Genomic DNA, 14,362 nt, shown 5'->3' on the forward strand with positions numbered 1-14,362 from the left:
AGCCAAAAACCTTAAGGACACGGCTCTTGGACACATTTGTCCTTGTTTTAAATGGTGGATTTGGGAATTTCTCTTGTGCATCACGATGAATTTAAGAGTTTGGATGGCTCGTCGAGCGAAGATTTGTCCCATGGCCTGGTCGTTGGTACGACATGCCAGTATTTTTTATTCCTGTAAAACAAACCGTAAACACTTCACATTCACCAGACAATGCAGACAACAAGACGATATCCATTTCATTTTGAATCGCCAAGCCCGTTGATAAGGCGACGAGCCCGTTGATGGATATTTTAGCGTGATCTACTCCACAGATTTACCCAAACAGGCCAGAGTATAACTCAACAGCAGACATCTTTCCTCACACCACTGCAGAGGATTTTTCGCTTTTTCATATTGTATTCTCAACGAAGCAAAGCCACAGGCTCGTTTGCCGTGAATGAATGGGAAAGACAACACAGCACGTTAACCAGATTCGTTTATACACCATCTGAAAGTTCATCAAACCGTTTTATACGTATGAATGAGAGACGATTTGAACGTGAGACACAGAGAAGGTGATCCTGCACCATATTTTTCCTCTCAAAACACTATAATGCACATCTACTCCAAAAAAACCACAATGCCACTTGACAAGTGCAGTGATGTAATAAACAATCAACATCCAAAAAACAACAACATGTTTGCTTTCTATAAAATTGGAGAGATGATTGATAGACCGATTGGTAGAAATGGAACATGAGAAAAGGGCAGAGGGCAATTGAAATTTGGGCAAAGGCAAACGTGATAACGGTACACACATGCAGCCCAGCACAGGTATGCACAGCAAGGCCCACCTGCTCAATCCTACTTCATCTAGCTTCTAGATAGTTCACCACTTTTTAAACTGATCTGATTGATTGTCTTTACTTTCAATATTCTTCCTGGGAAACTATTTCACATACCACGTATTCTTGGAGTTAAAAACAAATCATGGACCTAACTTTTCCTATTTTCATGATGTGCACCTAAGATGACAGAATGGACCCATTCTCCTTTATCCCCTACAATCATCTCAAAAACATCCATTCATTCATTCTCAGATATAATTACAAGGACCTCTATTAAATCCCAACATCAATTTATCCCCCCTGTCTTGTTTCCCTGTCTTCAATCAAAGATGGAATCCCAAATGCAAATGTCCTGTCTCCTTCATCTCCGATGCAAACATCCAGGTCTTCTTCAATCGAGAATGGAATCGCTGATGCAAACATCCCAGTCTTCTTTAATCTAAGATGGAATCCCTGATGCAAACATCCCGGTCTCCTTTTATCGAAGACAGCTGTGGATACATTGGAGTGACCCCTTTATTGTTTCTTGTGTGAAGGAGCTCGCACATCTTTATATAAGTGATAAGGACATGAGAGGACATAATAAATACTTCCACATCAATACAGCATTAGCATATAAAGGTGGAATAAAACATGGTACGTGAAAGTTGAACCGAGGGTCCCAGAAATACAAGATGTACTCAAAAGAGAATGTTGCACGAGCAAGCTATTTCCATTATTATCGACAATAAGTCTTCTCTAATGCAGTTACATTCTTTCTTAAGGTGAGGAAAACTAAATGCAATATTCTCGATGTGGTTTAATGACTTTTGTACAATGGTAGGACTTACAATAACTTAAACGTAACGCCCTTTAGCAACTCCTATAATCGTTATCACCAATCTTGTGATAAGCCTGGTTTTGGCTTCGCGGTTAGGGTGGCTGGCTTGGGATCTCAGGGTCCTGAGTTTAAGCCCCTGGCGGCTGTCGAATCAAAACCCAGGTGGTGTTGACTCAGCCCGTCATCCTTCCGAGGTCGGTGAAATGAGCACCAGTGTACTGGTAATAGGCGCATTGCATCAGCGGCGTAGCCGCGCCCTTAACCAATGATGCAACCAGCAGCCACAAGGCTGTATACGAAGATCTTGCGATGTCTGGCTGTCAATCCTGAGTGTTTTATGTACAATTATTCCAAAATCAAATTCCAGTTCAACCCACTCCATGTTCTGATTAAGAAATTAAGATGTCACCAGTCACCTGTCATTTCAACCAACTACCATTCCCTTACATTCACCGACTCATAAATCACAATCAACTGACTACTTCCTGGCCCATCCTCCGAAGCAAAGTGCCTCGAACATCCAAACTATTCTACCCTTACATCGCTTCTTACAAGCTTCATCACATTTATCCTGAGCTTGATGCCGCCTGCAAGTTTAATAAAACTAATCCCCACTCTACCGAGAGCATATTTCTTAAAACTCTTAAACAACAGACCCTGAACTCACCCCTTGCGGTGCTTTAGTTACGATAATCCATGCTGACATATGTCCGTTTGCTGCTATTTAAAGCCAATTATCTACAAATTCTGCTTCTCTGCATGTTATGTCACTCATTCCATTCTAAACCAACAACCTTCTATGTGGAAAGTACATTGTTATTTGGGGCCATTATTTGGGGATCATGGAGTGGGCACCACATTTCGCAAGTGTCGATGTATTTACGTGACAGTCGTTTTGCTATGCTGTTTCAGTGTTGAAATCTGGTCTTCTTCCCTTTTGTATTCTTACTGGCTGTTCAACCCATGCGCACCTGTCCTTTTGCCAATTTAATTCATTGAGAATGGAGATGTAATATAGATATGTGACCCAACCTGTAAGGATTTGGAATTGTCAGGTCTATACTCCAGAGAACCTGAGAGGATTGTCGGCAGTCAATCAAGCTGCTGCTGCCCATCTGCAGATGCTGATCGGAAATTGGAGTTCAATTTCAAAGCTGTTTTCACCATCAAGGAACCAGAGCACAAATGTAGGAAAAAGATAAGTGATAGAACTACCAGTAAGGGCTGATGTGTTGCTGTTGGAGTGAGATGGAAGCACACAGGGGAGTGAAACAGCATTTTGAAGAATGCTCAGGGTGGGTGCACAATGATGGGTCCACCTCTGTTTGAAGCATGAGGAAACAGACGAGATAAACAACGCCAACGGTTGTCTTGCGCTTAGATGAGCTGACAAGGTTTAAAGACTTAGTAATATCGAGAAGTACGAGTAATTGGATATAAAAGGCAGGACAACCAAGCATTTGGGGAAGTTGGAGAAAGGAGACAGCGAGCCATGCATTGTGCTGATCTCGAAGCCACATTGCAAATTACAAGACAAAACTTCAATCCTCGCTCCCTCTTTTGCCTTGAAAACCCTCTCCCCCCCCCCTTTTATTCTTTACAACAGTAGAGATTTCATCTCCCATGGTGCTGTGAAATAAACTCAAACCTGCACTCATCTTCTTGTTTTGCCAAATGCTAGGTTTCATGCACAAGTGCTTCCATTCGTAATAGACTAGGCATGTTTACCCATTGCTTCGCTGATGGATTTAATCAAAAGACAGCATGTTGTACTTCACAAACGTATTGCATATTTATCTGTGAGAGAACAACCAATCCACCATCTCATGTGGTCTCCCCTTCTTACCCCCATGGCCTTTTCTATTACTGGTGGACCCTGATATTCGTGGGGGATACGTTCCTGGAGAATGCCACGAATGTCGAATCCACGAATGGCAGGGCATTGTTTCAATGGAAAAAGGGGGATAAGTTCCGGCGTTTCGTGATTCTTGAGGGAAAAAATCAAAAATCCTTTGAAAAACCATGAATGCACCTGCACCCCCACCCCCTACAAAACTGTAAATACATGAAGCACAGGGCCACAAATGTCGAAGCAGGTCGCATTTTATAAACTGCGAATATGCGGCGTCCGCGAATAGTGAATCCGCGAATAACGGGTTCCGAAAGTACTTCTAAACCTGCTCCCTCTGCCTGAACATAGACATTTTCTGCTCATCACGTATCCGCCTTTTCACCTCAACCTTGTCATTGGCTGGACATCTGAGATAAAGCCACAAAATAGAATAGCTCAGGTTGCCCCGTTTGGTATTCTCAGATGGGTCTGTGGTTTATGATGCTGGAATCCCTGGATCACGTCCCACAAACAGGAAAAATCTGTCCATCATCTCCAAGTGTGTTTGTCCTGCATATCATAGGTACAAGATCTTCCATGAGCCTTACATAAAATTGTTTGACCGATACCTATGTAGTGAAACAAAAAGCACTGACTTTACAGTAACCTACCAAACAAGAAGCGAATACTTCGATATCGCGCGGCCGGGGGCAGTAAAAGTCGAGGTTAAGAATGATGAAACAATTTTGCAGTTATAAAATTTAAATGCAGACACGGTGAATTAGCATGCATGATGGGAAGAGTTGTGACGTTGGACAAATTTCTATCTATAGCCCTCAGATCAAAGGGACATACACGACCATAAGTGTGACAGAAGACACGACAGAATAGCCAATTACATAACAGCGCGATGTCGCCGCACTGTAAAAATATATATAAATATATATTAAAGAAAAGGAGCAACACTGACCCCATAACATATACATATATATATATATATATATATATATATATATATATATATATATATATATATATATATATATATATATATATATATATTTACTAAATAACAAAAAATATAAACCAATGTCATCCGCAGGGTGACCTGTATCTTGCCAAAAGATGACCACGTGTGACTTCTTAAAGGTCACACTGAGGTGAACAGAGCTGCTATCCACCAGGAGCGACTCCTTGAGGAATATCTGCCTACGAGAGATTCCGATGAGAATCATTCTACAGAGTAACCATGAAAAATATGCTTTTGCCTCATAACGTCACAATGTCTCAAGCTTGACATATCTAGAAAGCGCTCATCAAAGTGTTCAATTTGAGGTACTACACGATATGGTTCCTAAAACTTGAAAATTTGACCTTGGGGTCAAATATGTTTGACCTTCGGCACTAACCATGAAGGTCAAGGCCAATCGCCACCAAAAATTAATCAGCTGAGCGCCAGACCATGAACTATATTCCCATGAAGTTTGAAGACGATCCGATCAAAATTACTCAAAAAATAACGGTTTCGTCAACTCCCCTGATTTGCGACAAAGTGACCTTGACCTTTGACCTTGACCTTCAACATTTTGTGCAATGAAAGGGACCTCTATAGGCCTCTGATATGCGAAGTTACAAAAATTTCCAATGACAACTGTGCTCTGCAGAGTGATTTATACGTGATTACAGACCAAAAAAAAAAAAAACAACAACAACAAAAAAAAAAACATATGAAGGTCAAGGCCAATCGCCACCAAAAATCAATCAGCTGAGCGCCAGACCATGAACTATATTCCCATGAAGTTTGAAGACGATCCGATCAAAATTACTCAAAAAATAAGGGTTTCGTCGACTCCCCTGATTTGCGACAAAGTGACCTTGACCTTTGACCTTGACCTTCAAAATTTTGTGCACTGAAAGGGACCTTTATAGGCCTCTGATATGCGAAGTACAAAAATTTCCAATGATAACTGTGCTCTGCAGAATTTTTTATGTGATTACAGACAAACAAAAAAAAAAACATACAAGCTGACTAACTTATCTTGCAAAACTTCGTTTTGGCAAGATAAAAATGTGTATTCTTGCTCAGTGGATCAAATCAACATGACGTTGATCGAAGAATGATACAGTAAGCTGACGTTTCAGGTGTTCACCTTTCGTCGGGGCAAAAGGGCATGAAGAGTCAACGCTCGTAATGTCAGCTTCTCCTTTCTTACCATGGCGGTTAAGCTCAGTCGATAAATGTTGTGCCGATTCCTTCCATTGTTCCACCTGTCCGCCGATGTAGATCGACTCGAGCCTTCACGAACAGGACCAGTTGCGGTCCATTATATTAATTGCTCAATCTGATAGAATTTTGTTGCATTTTCAATTAGCTATGCTTAGAATGTGAGAAAGAAAGAAAAACAAATCTTTAGATGAATTATTTTGTAAAATTGCCATTAATTTTAACAGGGAAGGCAAAATAAGAAGCTCAGTTGTGAACTGAGACGAATAAAACGGGCAAAGTGCTTGAACAAAAACTAACCACCCTCCCCTAAATCAAACAAGATGATCTTTTATTTGATCGAGACAAACATGAAACAAGATAAGTTAGCTCTCAGATATGAGTGAATCCAAAGAGAGTCAAAAACAATGAAGAAATTGTTACACAGTTTGTTTTTCTTATTCTTCGGTATCTAAGGCTCATGGAGAAACTTATAAATATATTACATTCAGGACTACGTCATTCGGATTATATGGACAAATCAGCATGAGAAATACCGTCCGTGGACATGTAGGTACAGGGGAATCATATTTAAATCTAAATATTTAAAAAAATTTTAACAGGATGTCGGAATGCTTTGCCAAAACATACGCAAACCAGGTAGGGACTAAGGATGGCAACAATAAATGATCATGTGAAAACATCCCTGCATCTTCTTTAAAAAATGGTTGTTCTCTGCCCAGCCCTGCATCCATTTACGATGGTGCGTGTTGATAGTTTCCATGTATTAATTTGACCAGTGAGGTTTAAAAAACCCCAAATACGCACGCACGCGCACGCACGATTCAGCGAGGAATTTGTGGCGGTTGTGAACTCAAATAGAGAGAGGTGTTTCGTGTCATTTCCAGGCAGAAACATGATTCAAAGAAAGATGTTGGGACGGTTTCACATGATAATTTATTGTGACCATCCCAACCTTGTTTCCATACCTTTTGGAATATCATCCCTTCATCCTTGATATAATTAATTTAAATGTTTTTTTTAAAAAAATTATTCGTCTCTGTACTTAAAAAAGGAAAGAAAAAGTATTTATTTTGATTGCACTATGAAGCTTGTTGTCATTAAAACTGGCGAGTGAACACTAACGGAGGAACACAAAGGGTGTGAAGACCGAACAAAAGTAGACAAACTTGAAAATGGTTTTCTGTTGGCGGACTGGACATAATATTTCACAGTTACGTGCAACCGTGTGGTGTAATTGGCCCATGGCCAATTGCATCATAACGCCCCCCCCCCACTTTCTCCAAACCGATTGACAGACATTATCCCACCCCTCTTGGCCCTTCATTGTCTGAAGCGTAGGTATGCGGCTATGCCTACCTTGTGGAATCCTTCCAAGTTTGGAAAATTGAGAGAAGTCATTCGTGTTTAAGCCAAAAACTGAACTCAAACCAAGTTTGAGTTTGGCTGTCTGAACAGAAAAAGAAAAAGAAAAAAAAAGAAATACAAGTAGGCTGTTTTGGAGCTGGGTGAAACTGTCCAGAAGATTCACAAGTGCTCTTGGCCATGAAATTCGCCGCAGACGACTGGTCAGTACCACATAAGTTTAGTAGTTTGTATCTTGGTCGATTTTTTGAGGATTAGAGTTGTATTAAACATAGGGAGTGTCCGTGCGATTCCACAAGTTGTGGGTTAAAATCTGACGAAAAGCAGCAGCAGTAATCATTGAGACTTTTGGCTTCTGAAAAAAAAACCCCAAAAAACCTTTAAAAAAAAATCACTAAGTTTTGACAACATTGTTAAAAATAAAAATCCAGCTGTCTCACTGAACCTCAAGGAAAAGTGCATTCGATCTACCATCTGGTCAGTCTGGGCTGAACTATGTGGAGTCTGTCTCCTTGCCCAGGTGAGGGTGCTGTCCAGTGCAGATCCGTGCAGGACGTTTCAACCGCCGAGGAATCGAAGAACATCCTCTTACACACGGAGCATGGATAGGCACTAGGCCATGTGAATACGCATGTGGTTCTGACAGTGCGATAACTGACGGAATTCCTTACAACAAACACTGCAGGAGTAGGGCTTCTCCCCCGTGTGAATGAGTTTGTGTTTCCGAAGAGTCGATGGGTCGGCGAACGTCTTTCCACAAACCATGCAAGCATACGGTCGCTCCCTAGTGTGGACTCGCAAGTGATTCTGACATTGCGATGAGGATCTGAATCCCTTGCCGCACACACTGCACGTATACGGCTTCTCCCCCGTGTGGATGCGCGTGTGCTGTTGAAGGGTCGAAGAATCGGAGAAGCTCCTCGCGCAAACGGTGCACGTGTACGGGAGCTTTCCCGTATGAATTCTCATGTGCTTCTTGCAGCTCGATGAAAAACTGAATCCTTTACCACACACAGTGCAGATGTACGGCTTTTCTCCTGTGTGGATCCGTGTGTGCTGTTGAAGACCGGACGAATCCGTGAAGGTCTTCGCGCAAACCGTGCACGTGTAGGGGCGCTCTCCCGTATGTACTCGCATGTGTTTCTGACAGTTCGACGACTGGCTGAATCGCTTGTCACACACACTGCAGGAGTACGGCTTCTCCCCGGTATGTATGCGCATGTGTTTCATCAAATACTTTTTGTGACTCGTGGTATAGGGACAATCACTGCATTTGTAACTTTTCTCACTGGAAACCTTTTGGTGGCATTCCATGTGCGCTTGCAAATCGGCTGGAACTGTGAAGCTTTGAGAGCAACAGATGCAGAAGAACTTCTTCATCAGCTCGAGTGGTGCCCCTGTGAACATCATGCCACACGACAAAGGAAAATAAGTAATTTCCAAGAAAGTTGCTTAAGAAGCTCGAAAAAAAAACACGTTTACAAATCAGACATCCAATTTGAGGAGATAGTGGAGAACAAGTCTGAAGACGACGATGGTTCACGAGCGGTATTTGACGATGTAGATTGTTTCAGAAGTCAAGGATAATGTGTTAATGTTTGACCAAGTTATAAAAATGATCAACATGATGTGGTACGGGTGACAGGTTATTAGCTGCAAAATGTCGAAAACCCGGTTTCGTTCAACAATTTTAAAAATTTGACCTTTGCATAACCTTTAAAGGTCACAAAACAATGTTGTGGACATTAAAATAAGGAAACAGGATACGTACTATAGCTTAATGGAGTTGGTTCGACGAAGAAGGTCGAAAACCCGGTTCAATCCCCACAACTTTGACAATTTGACCTTGTGAACTTTAAAGGTCAAAGGTCAAGGATTATGACCTTTGGTGCAAAACTTCCTCTGGAACATTCCAGGAACAATATAACGTCATATAGGCTACATGGCATTTCGCACTTCTCGGATTATCCATACTTTGATGAAATTAGCGTAAAAACAAACTTGAAGGGGGCGCCACGGGCAAGGTGTTCGAGATAGAGCACAATGGTTTCAAGACTTTAGGTGGGGAATGACCTCAAGATTATGCATAAAAAAATAGTCATCCTTGCTCTCAAAATTTGGGCGGTCGTATGATTTTTATGTCAAAATTCGCAATTTTCTGAGTTCGTGACCTTGTGACGAAAATGAAAAAAAAACAAAAAACAAAAAAAAAAAACCGAGCTCCGTGGGGCTGTGCAGGTGCCATTGGGCTAACCAAATACCGAAACCCCTGTCAGATTCGACAAACCCCCGAGGATAAGATGCAAATTGAAATCGGCTACCGCCTAAAAACACGTTTTTGGGGCGTGGCTCTGCCCATAATGGGCGCCCCAAGCCCATTTTCAGGAAAACACAACTAGATCATGATATAAACCTCCCACCAAAATTTTATCAGGATCGGATCAAAACCCACGGAGCTATGCGACAGACAGACAGACAGACACAGACACAGAGGTCACTTATTTTTTTCGTGAAAATATTTTTTCGTGAACCATTATAGATAGTCCTCGTAAAAGGTGTGCACATTTCCTCTTCAAGGATTGTCAAATAATCTATAGATAATGGAGCAAGCACATACATGTCTGCTCTATACCCATTGGTGCTTGATGCCACCCACAATTGTAATTTGAAAAATGTATATATATATATATATATATATATATATATATATATATATATATATATATATATATATATATATATATATATATATCACACATCTGCCATTTTGGTGCTATGGTAGGCCTCTTTGGAAGTGTCATGTTCACAATCACAATCCAATCCAATGGGAACATACTCTGTACAGAGTGTCTGTGCTGCCAAAGCAGTTTCCTGGGATATCGGGCACAATCCTGGACGGGGTCGCCACTCCAATGTAGGACCACTTGAATGGCTCAATCATCCCAGCAAGCTGGTACTCATTTTGTCGACCTCAAAAAGGATGACGGGCTGAGTCAACCCCACCTGGTATTAATTCAACAGCCAAGTGGGATTTGAACTCAGGACCCGAGGATCCAAAGCCCACCACCCGAACCATAAAGCCAACACCAGGCGTACAATCGCCATGCACTCCCTATAACATTTCCGTTCAGTGTAGTACAACTGAAGTAACTGTTGAAAGGATCATCAAATATCAAAACGTTGGAGCCAATAGGCGTCTTGGGTCTTGTGAAGACGGCAGTACATATAGGCCTGAGGTTTCAGACCTCTTCAGACATCTGTCAGCCTTTGGGCCAGTGCAATTGGAATTATCCGAACTATATAACCACAATGTATTATAGATGCACATAAGCTGTAGGCATGTCTTTGCTTGAGGTACGTAACCTGGGTTATATTTTATTTTAGGCAGCGATGGAGGCAGCGGTCTGTTGTTTATACACCACCAAAATAAAGGGATGTGTAAGGACTTGTTGCATGCTTGGAACAAGATCGCCCGCATGGTGGGTACTCTGCAAATCAGATTTAAAATTAAAACAAAAATTTTGTTCGTGTCGTTGCTGCAAGGTCATTGCTTTCCTGACCAAGATAAGTGAGGGTCACCCCGGCAACGCTCAATTGAACGCAGTTAAAGCAGAACTGTTCTTTTTTCCATACAAGATGACTGTACGTGCTGATCGTCGAATAATGTTACGTCGGAACTCTGAGCTCCTTCCTTGTTGCGGTTGTGCCACACAGGGTGTAATCACCGTGTGAATCATACACCAAGAGAATGTGCCTACCACACATCATCCTGCCCGTGGTCCACGAGTGGATCTGAAGAGGTATCCAGGATAATTCACAATGAAAAGAAACAGAAATCTAAAAAAATAAAATTAGCAACCCACCGGCATGCAGAGTTATCCGTGCTCGGTGGCCTCAGGACCGGGTGTTTGGGAGGAAATCGAGTGCTTTCCCTCATGGCAAAACTCGAACCCTGAATCCGTAACAATATCTATCTCGTTATGTGGTTCCATCAAGTCGTGTCCAACTTTTGGTGATCTCCATGATCAGATTTCTCCAAACATCCCGAGATCCAGTATTGCTCCCCGAAGCTCCAGCAGAGACAGCTTGGTTGCAGCCTTTTTACCCCATCCATCCAGCAAATACACAGTTTTCCTCTTCCTCTTTTTCCCTCAACCACACCCAGGATGGTTGACCTCTCCAGTCTTTCGGTTTCTGCACGCACGATTGATGTGTCCAAAGTACGACAGTTTCTGTTTCAGCATCAGTGCTTCGAACATCCATGGTGGTCTAATTTCTTCAAGCAGACCGATCTGTCTGTTCTTGCAGTCCATGGAATTTTTTGAACATTAGTCTCCAACACCATGTTTCAAAACCGTCAATCTTCTTCGTCCTTACTTTTTCACTGTCCATGACTCACATCCATACATTGTAACTAGAAATACCAGAGTAGTCACCAGCCTCCTCTTGGTTTGTTTTGTCACCTCATTGTCTTTCCAGATTTTTGTCAATCCTGACATTGCTGTTCTCCCCAACGCTGACCGTCTATTCATTTCTCCTCCACATTATCCACACCAAGACCAGATTTTTCACTTTCCTTCTTCACCTTCTGCAGCAGTTTCATCGAATCCTCTTTACTTTCTGCCATCAGAGTGGTGTCGTCGGTACAGGATACAGGTGTTGTATTTCTTTCCGATAGTGAAACATCAGAAGAAATCTCAACTACACGATTCAAACTTTTTCAAACGAAGTGTACTCGGTGGAGTGCATACCTCTGCCAAGCTGATTTGTCGTTAACGTTTTGTATCCCACTGATCGTCCGGATCTGGATTCGGACCTGAACGAAAATGTAATAGTATTGTTCTCGTCACCTAAGCAACTCATTCACCAAGTTTCGTCTGAATCCATCCACAACTTTTTGAGATATTTTGTTTACAGACAAAATAAATAAACAAACAACAACGATGTCACGCATAGTTTTGTGCTTCCCTCTCCCACCCCTCTTGTCTCCTGCTCCCCTTGTTGCACGTTGTGTGTGTGTGTGTGTGTGTGTGTGTGTGTGTGTGTGTGTGTGTGTGTGTGTGTGTGTGTGTGTGTGTGTGTGTGTGTGTGTGTGTGTGTGTGTGTGTGTGTGTGTGTGTGTGTGTGTGTGTTCTTATATGAGCCTCGACGGCATATACAAAAAAAAAGAATGAGAATAAATGAAGGTTTTTGTACGTTATAGTTTGGTTTTACCCCGAGTGTTCAAGATGGAATAGTGTGAAAATACAGACGGGTCACACGTTATTTCGACGGCCTTTTCTGCTCGTATTTTATAGCAGTTCGTGGAATTTTATGACGACGTCACTACGTGATCTTGTGGAACCCTGAAAACACGTTTTTTTTTTGAAAAACCTCGTATACATATTCTGATCAGTTCGTCATACCTTTGTTTCTCTGTAAAATGCAAGTTCAAGTCGTATTATGCTATTGGGTGGTCGCGAGACGACCCATAGTCTCAGGTTTTCCGTCTGTTTGTTTGTATGTAATGGACAGCTCTGGAGGCCAGGAGTCAACCGATTTTGAGGAAACTTGACTGGTAGGTTCATACCAGGATCTAGTTGTATGCGTTTGAGCACCGTTGCTATGGACGCCGTCACCGAGCAACGGTACTTTGAAATTTTTGAAAAAAAAAAAAAAAAATGTTTTCAAAAATCAAAAATCAGCTTCTGCACTTTTATGCGCACTATAATCAACCTCTTTGTCAAAAAATTTCAGCTCGATCCGTCAAAAATGGTATGACTAGTATGCAATTATATAGCGACCACCTGTGTCGCCTACCGGCTTGTTCATTTATTTATGACGTCATAACACTGATCCCCGCCCACCAGACTGCAGCGTGAAGCAGTTTTCTCAAATAAACGTTTTTCTTTTTTCGTCTTTCACCCCTCCACCAAGGTTGGTGAAGATGGGGGGGAGCGGGGGGGGGGACGTTAAAACGCGCTCTGTATGACCGATCATCCCTCCATGTACGCGATATTTCAAAAACTGTTGAACATTTACCTTTCATTTTGTCGATATATTTATTCTATTCCTCGTGACATTACGTCAACCCGATTAGATTACGGCGGCGATTGTCTGAATTGTGTAGCCATGGCAACCATCAAGGTGAACCGGCTAGCGTATGCGTCGTTTCGAAAAACATTCGATATTTAGCTTTCATATCACGCACGTCGATCCGTCATGCCGCCCAAAAAAGGCCTGCGAGCATCGGCTCCTCGTTTTAAAGGAAGTACGTGAATCGTTGAAGCTTGTGCAGGAGCGAGGTAACGGGTATTGGAGCCAGGGTTGGACATTAATGAGGAGAGGAGAGGAGAGGAGAGGAGAGGAGAGGAGAGGAGAGGAGAGGAGAGGAGAGGAGAGGAGAGGAGAGGAGAGGAGAGGAGAGGAGAGGAGAGGAGAGGAGAGGAGAGGAGAGAAACAGTAACCTGCAAGAAAGAGAGTGTTGAGTTAGCCGTTAGGGTTAATGGGGGGCAGAAAAGATCAGGGTTGTGAATGTGGCATGACATGAGATAGTGGTGCACCGACTGGATAGAGGGGAGGTGTCGGGGAGGGGGGGGTAGGAGGATGGGGTGCGTGATGAGGTTGGCAGAAAGCCTGGATTTTGGGAGTAAACGAGGAGGAGGTGTCATCGACAGTCTTGTTCCTCATTGTCATCATTGCCTTCTCCAGCGATCGACACTTCGACACTCCATACGTCACAGTGCAAGCTTATGACGAAGTGTCTGCAATTCCCACGACTCACCATCCTCCGAATCCTTCCCCTCCTCCTCAAAACCAGCAGAATCTTCTTCTTCTTCTTCTTCTTCTTTGATCTGCAGAAGTCCAGTCGGTGCCTCCACCTCCTCGACGGTCGGTTCATCATCTCCCACCCCAAGCCACGACTCCATGTACCGACAGAGCTCGGCGTACATGGTGTGGGTGAACGTTCGTGCAGACAAAGCACGGAATCGAACCCTCACCGGAGCGGGCTCGGCCCGGGCACAGAGACCTCCGAGGATCTCGATCCCGAGACCCGTGACCGCGGCTCGGAGAGACTCCTCCGATAGACCCTGGATCTCCAGCCACGTCGGGACGGCACCGAGGACGTCGCGAGCTCCCGCGGACTCCATTGTCCGCGAAAAAAAAAACCTGCGCCGAGAGATTAAAAACAATTATATAAATAAATAAATAAATAAATAAATAAATCCCCCGCCTCGCTCCGTTTCTTCGACCTTCGAACCTTCCTCACATCCGGCCGAAACCTTTTCTTCAGACACACGGAATCTCGAACCTTT

The 14,362-nt window shown here is 42.8% G+C and overlaps 1 protein-coding gene across 2 annotated transcripts; it reads right to left on the reverse strand.

Moving 5' to 3' along the window:
• Window positions 1-462: 462 nt before the first annotated feature.
• Window positions 463-14,362, reverse strand: LOC147033599 (uncharacterized). Of its 2 annotated transcripts, XM_085857612.1 has the most exons (3): window positions 14,317-14,333; window positions 13,831-14,216; window positions 463-8,464 (listed from the first exon to the last, which is right to left on the reverse strand). In XM_085857612.1, coding segments are annotated over exons 1-3 (1,173 nt in total). In that variant the 5' UTR covers window positions 14,319-14,333; the 3' UTR covers window positions 463-7,679. The 2 variants fall into 2 exon arrangements, with proteins under 2 accessions (XP_085713738.1, XP_085713747.1); XM_085857621.1 differs by having other exon boundaries at window positions 13,831-14,362.

The sequence above is a fragment of the Eptatretus burgeri genome, chromosome 2 (assembly GCF_056783735.1).
Source record: "Eptatretus burgeri isolate ZD-2024b chromosome 2, Ebu_testis_v1, whole genome shotgun sequence".
Lineage (NCBI taxonomy): Eukaryota > Metazoa > Chordata > Myxini > Myxiniformes > Myxinidae > Eptatretus > Eptatretus burgeri.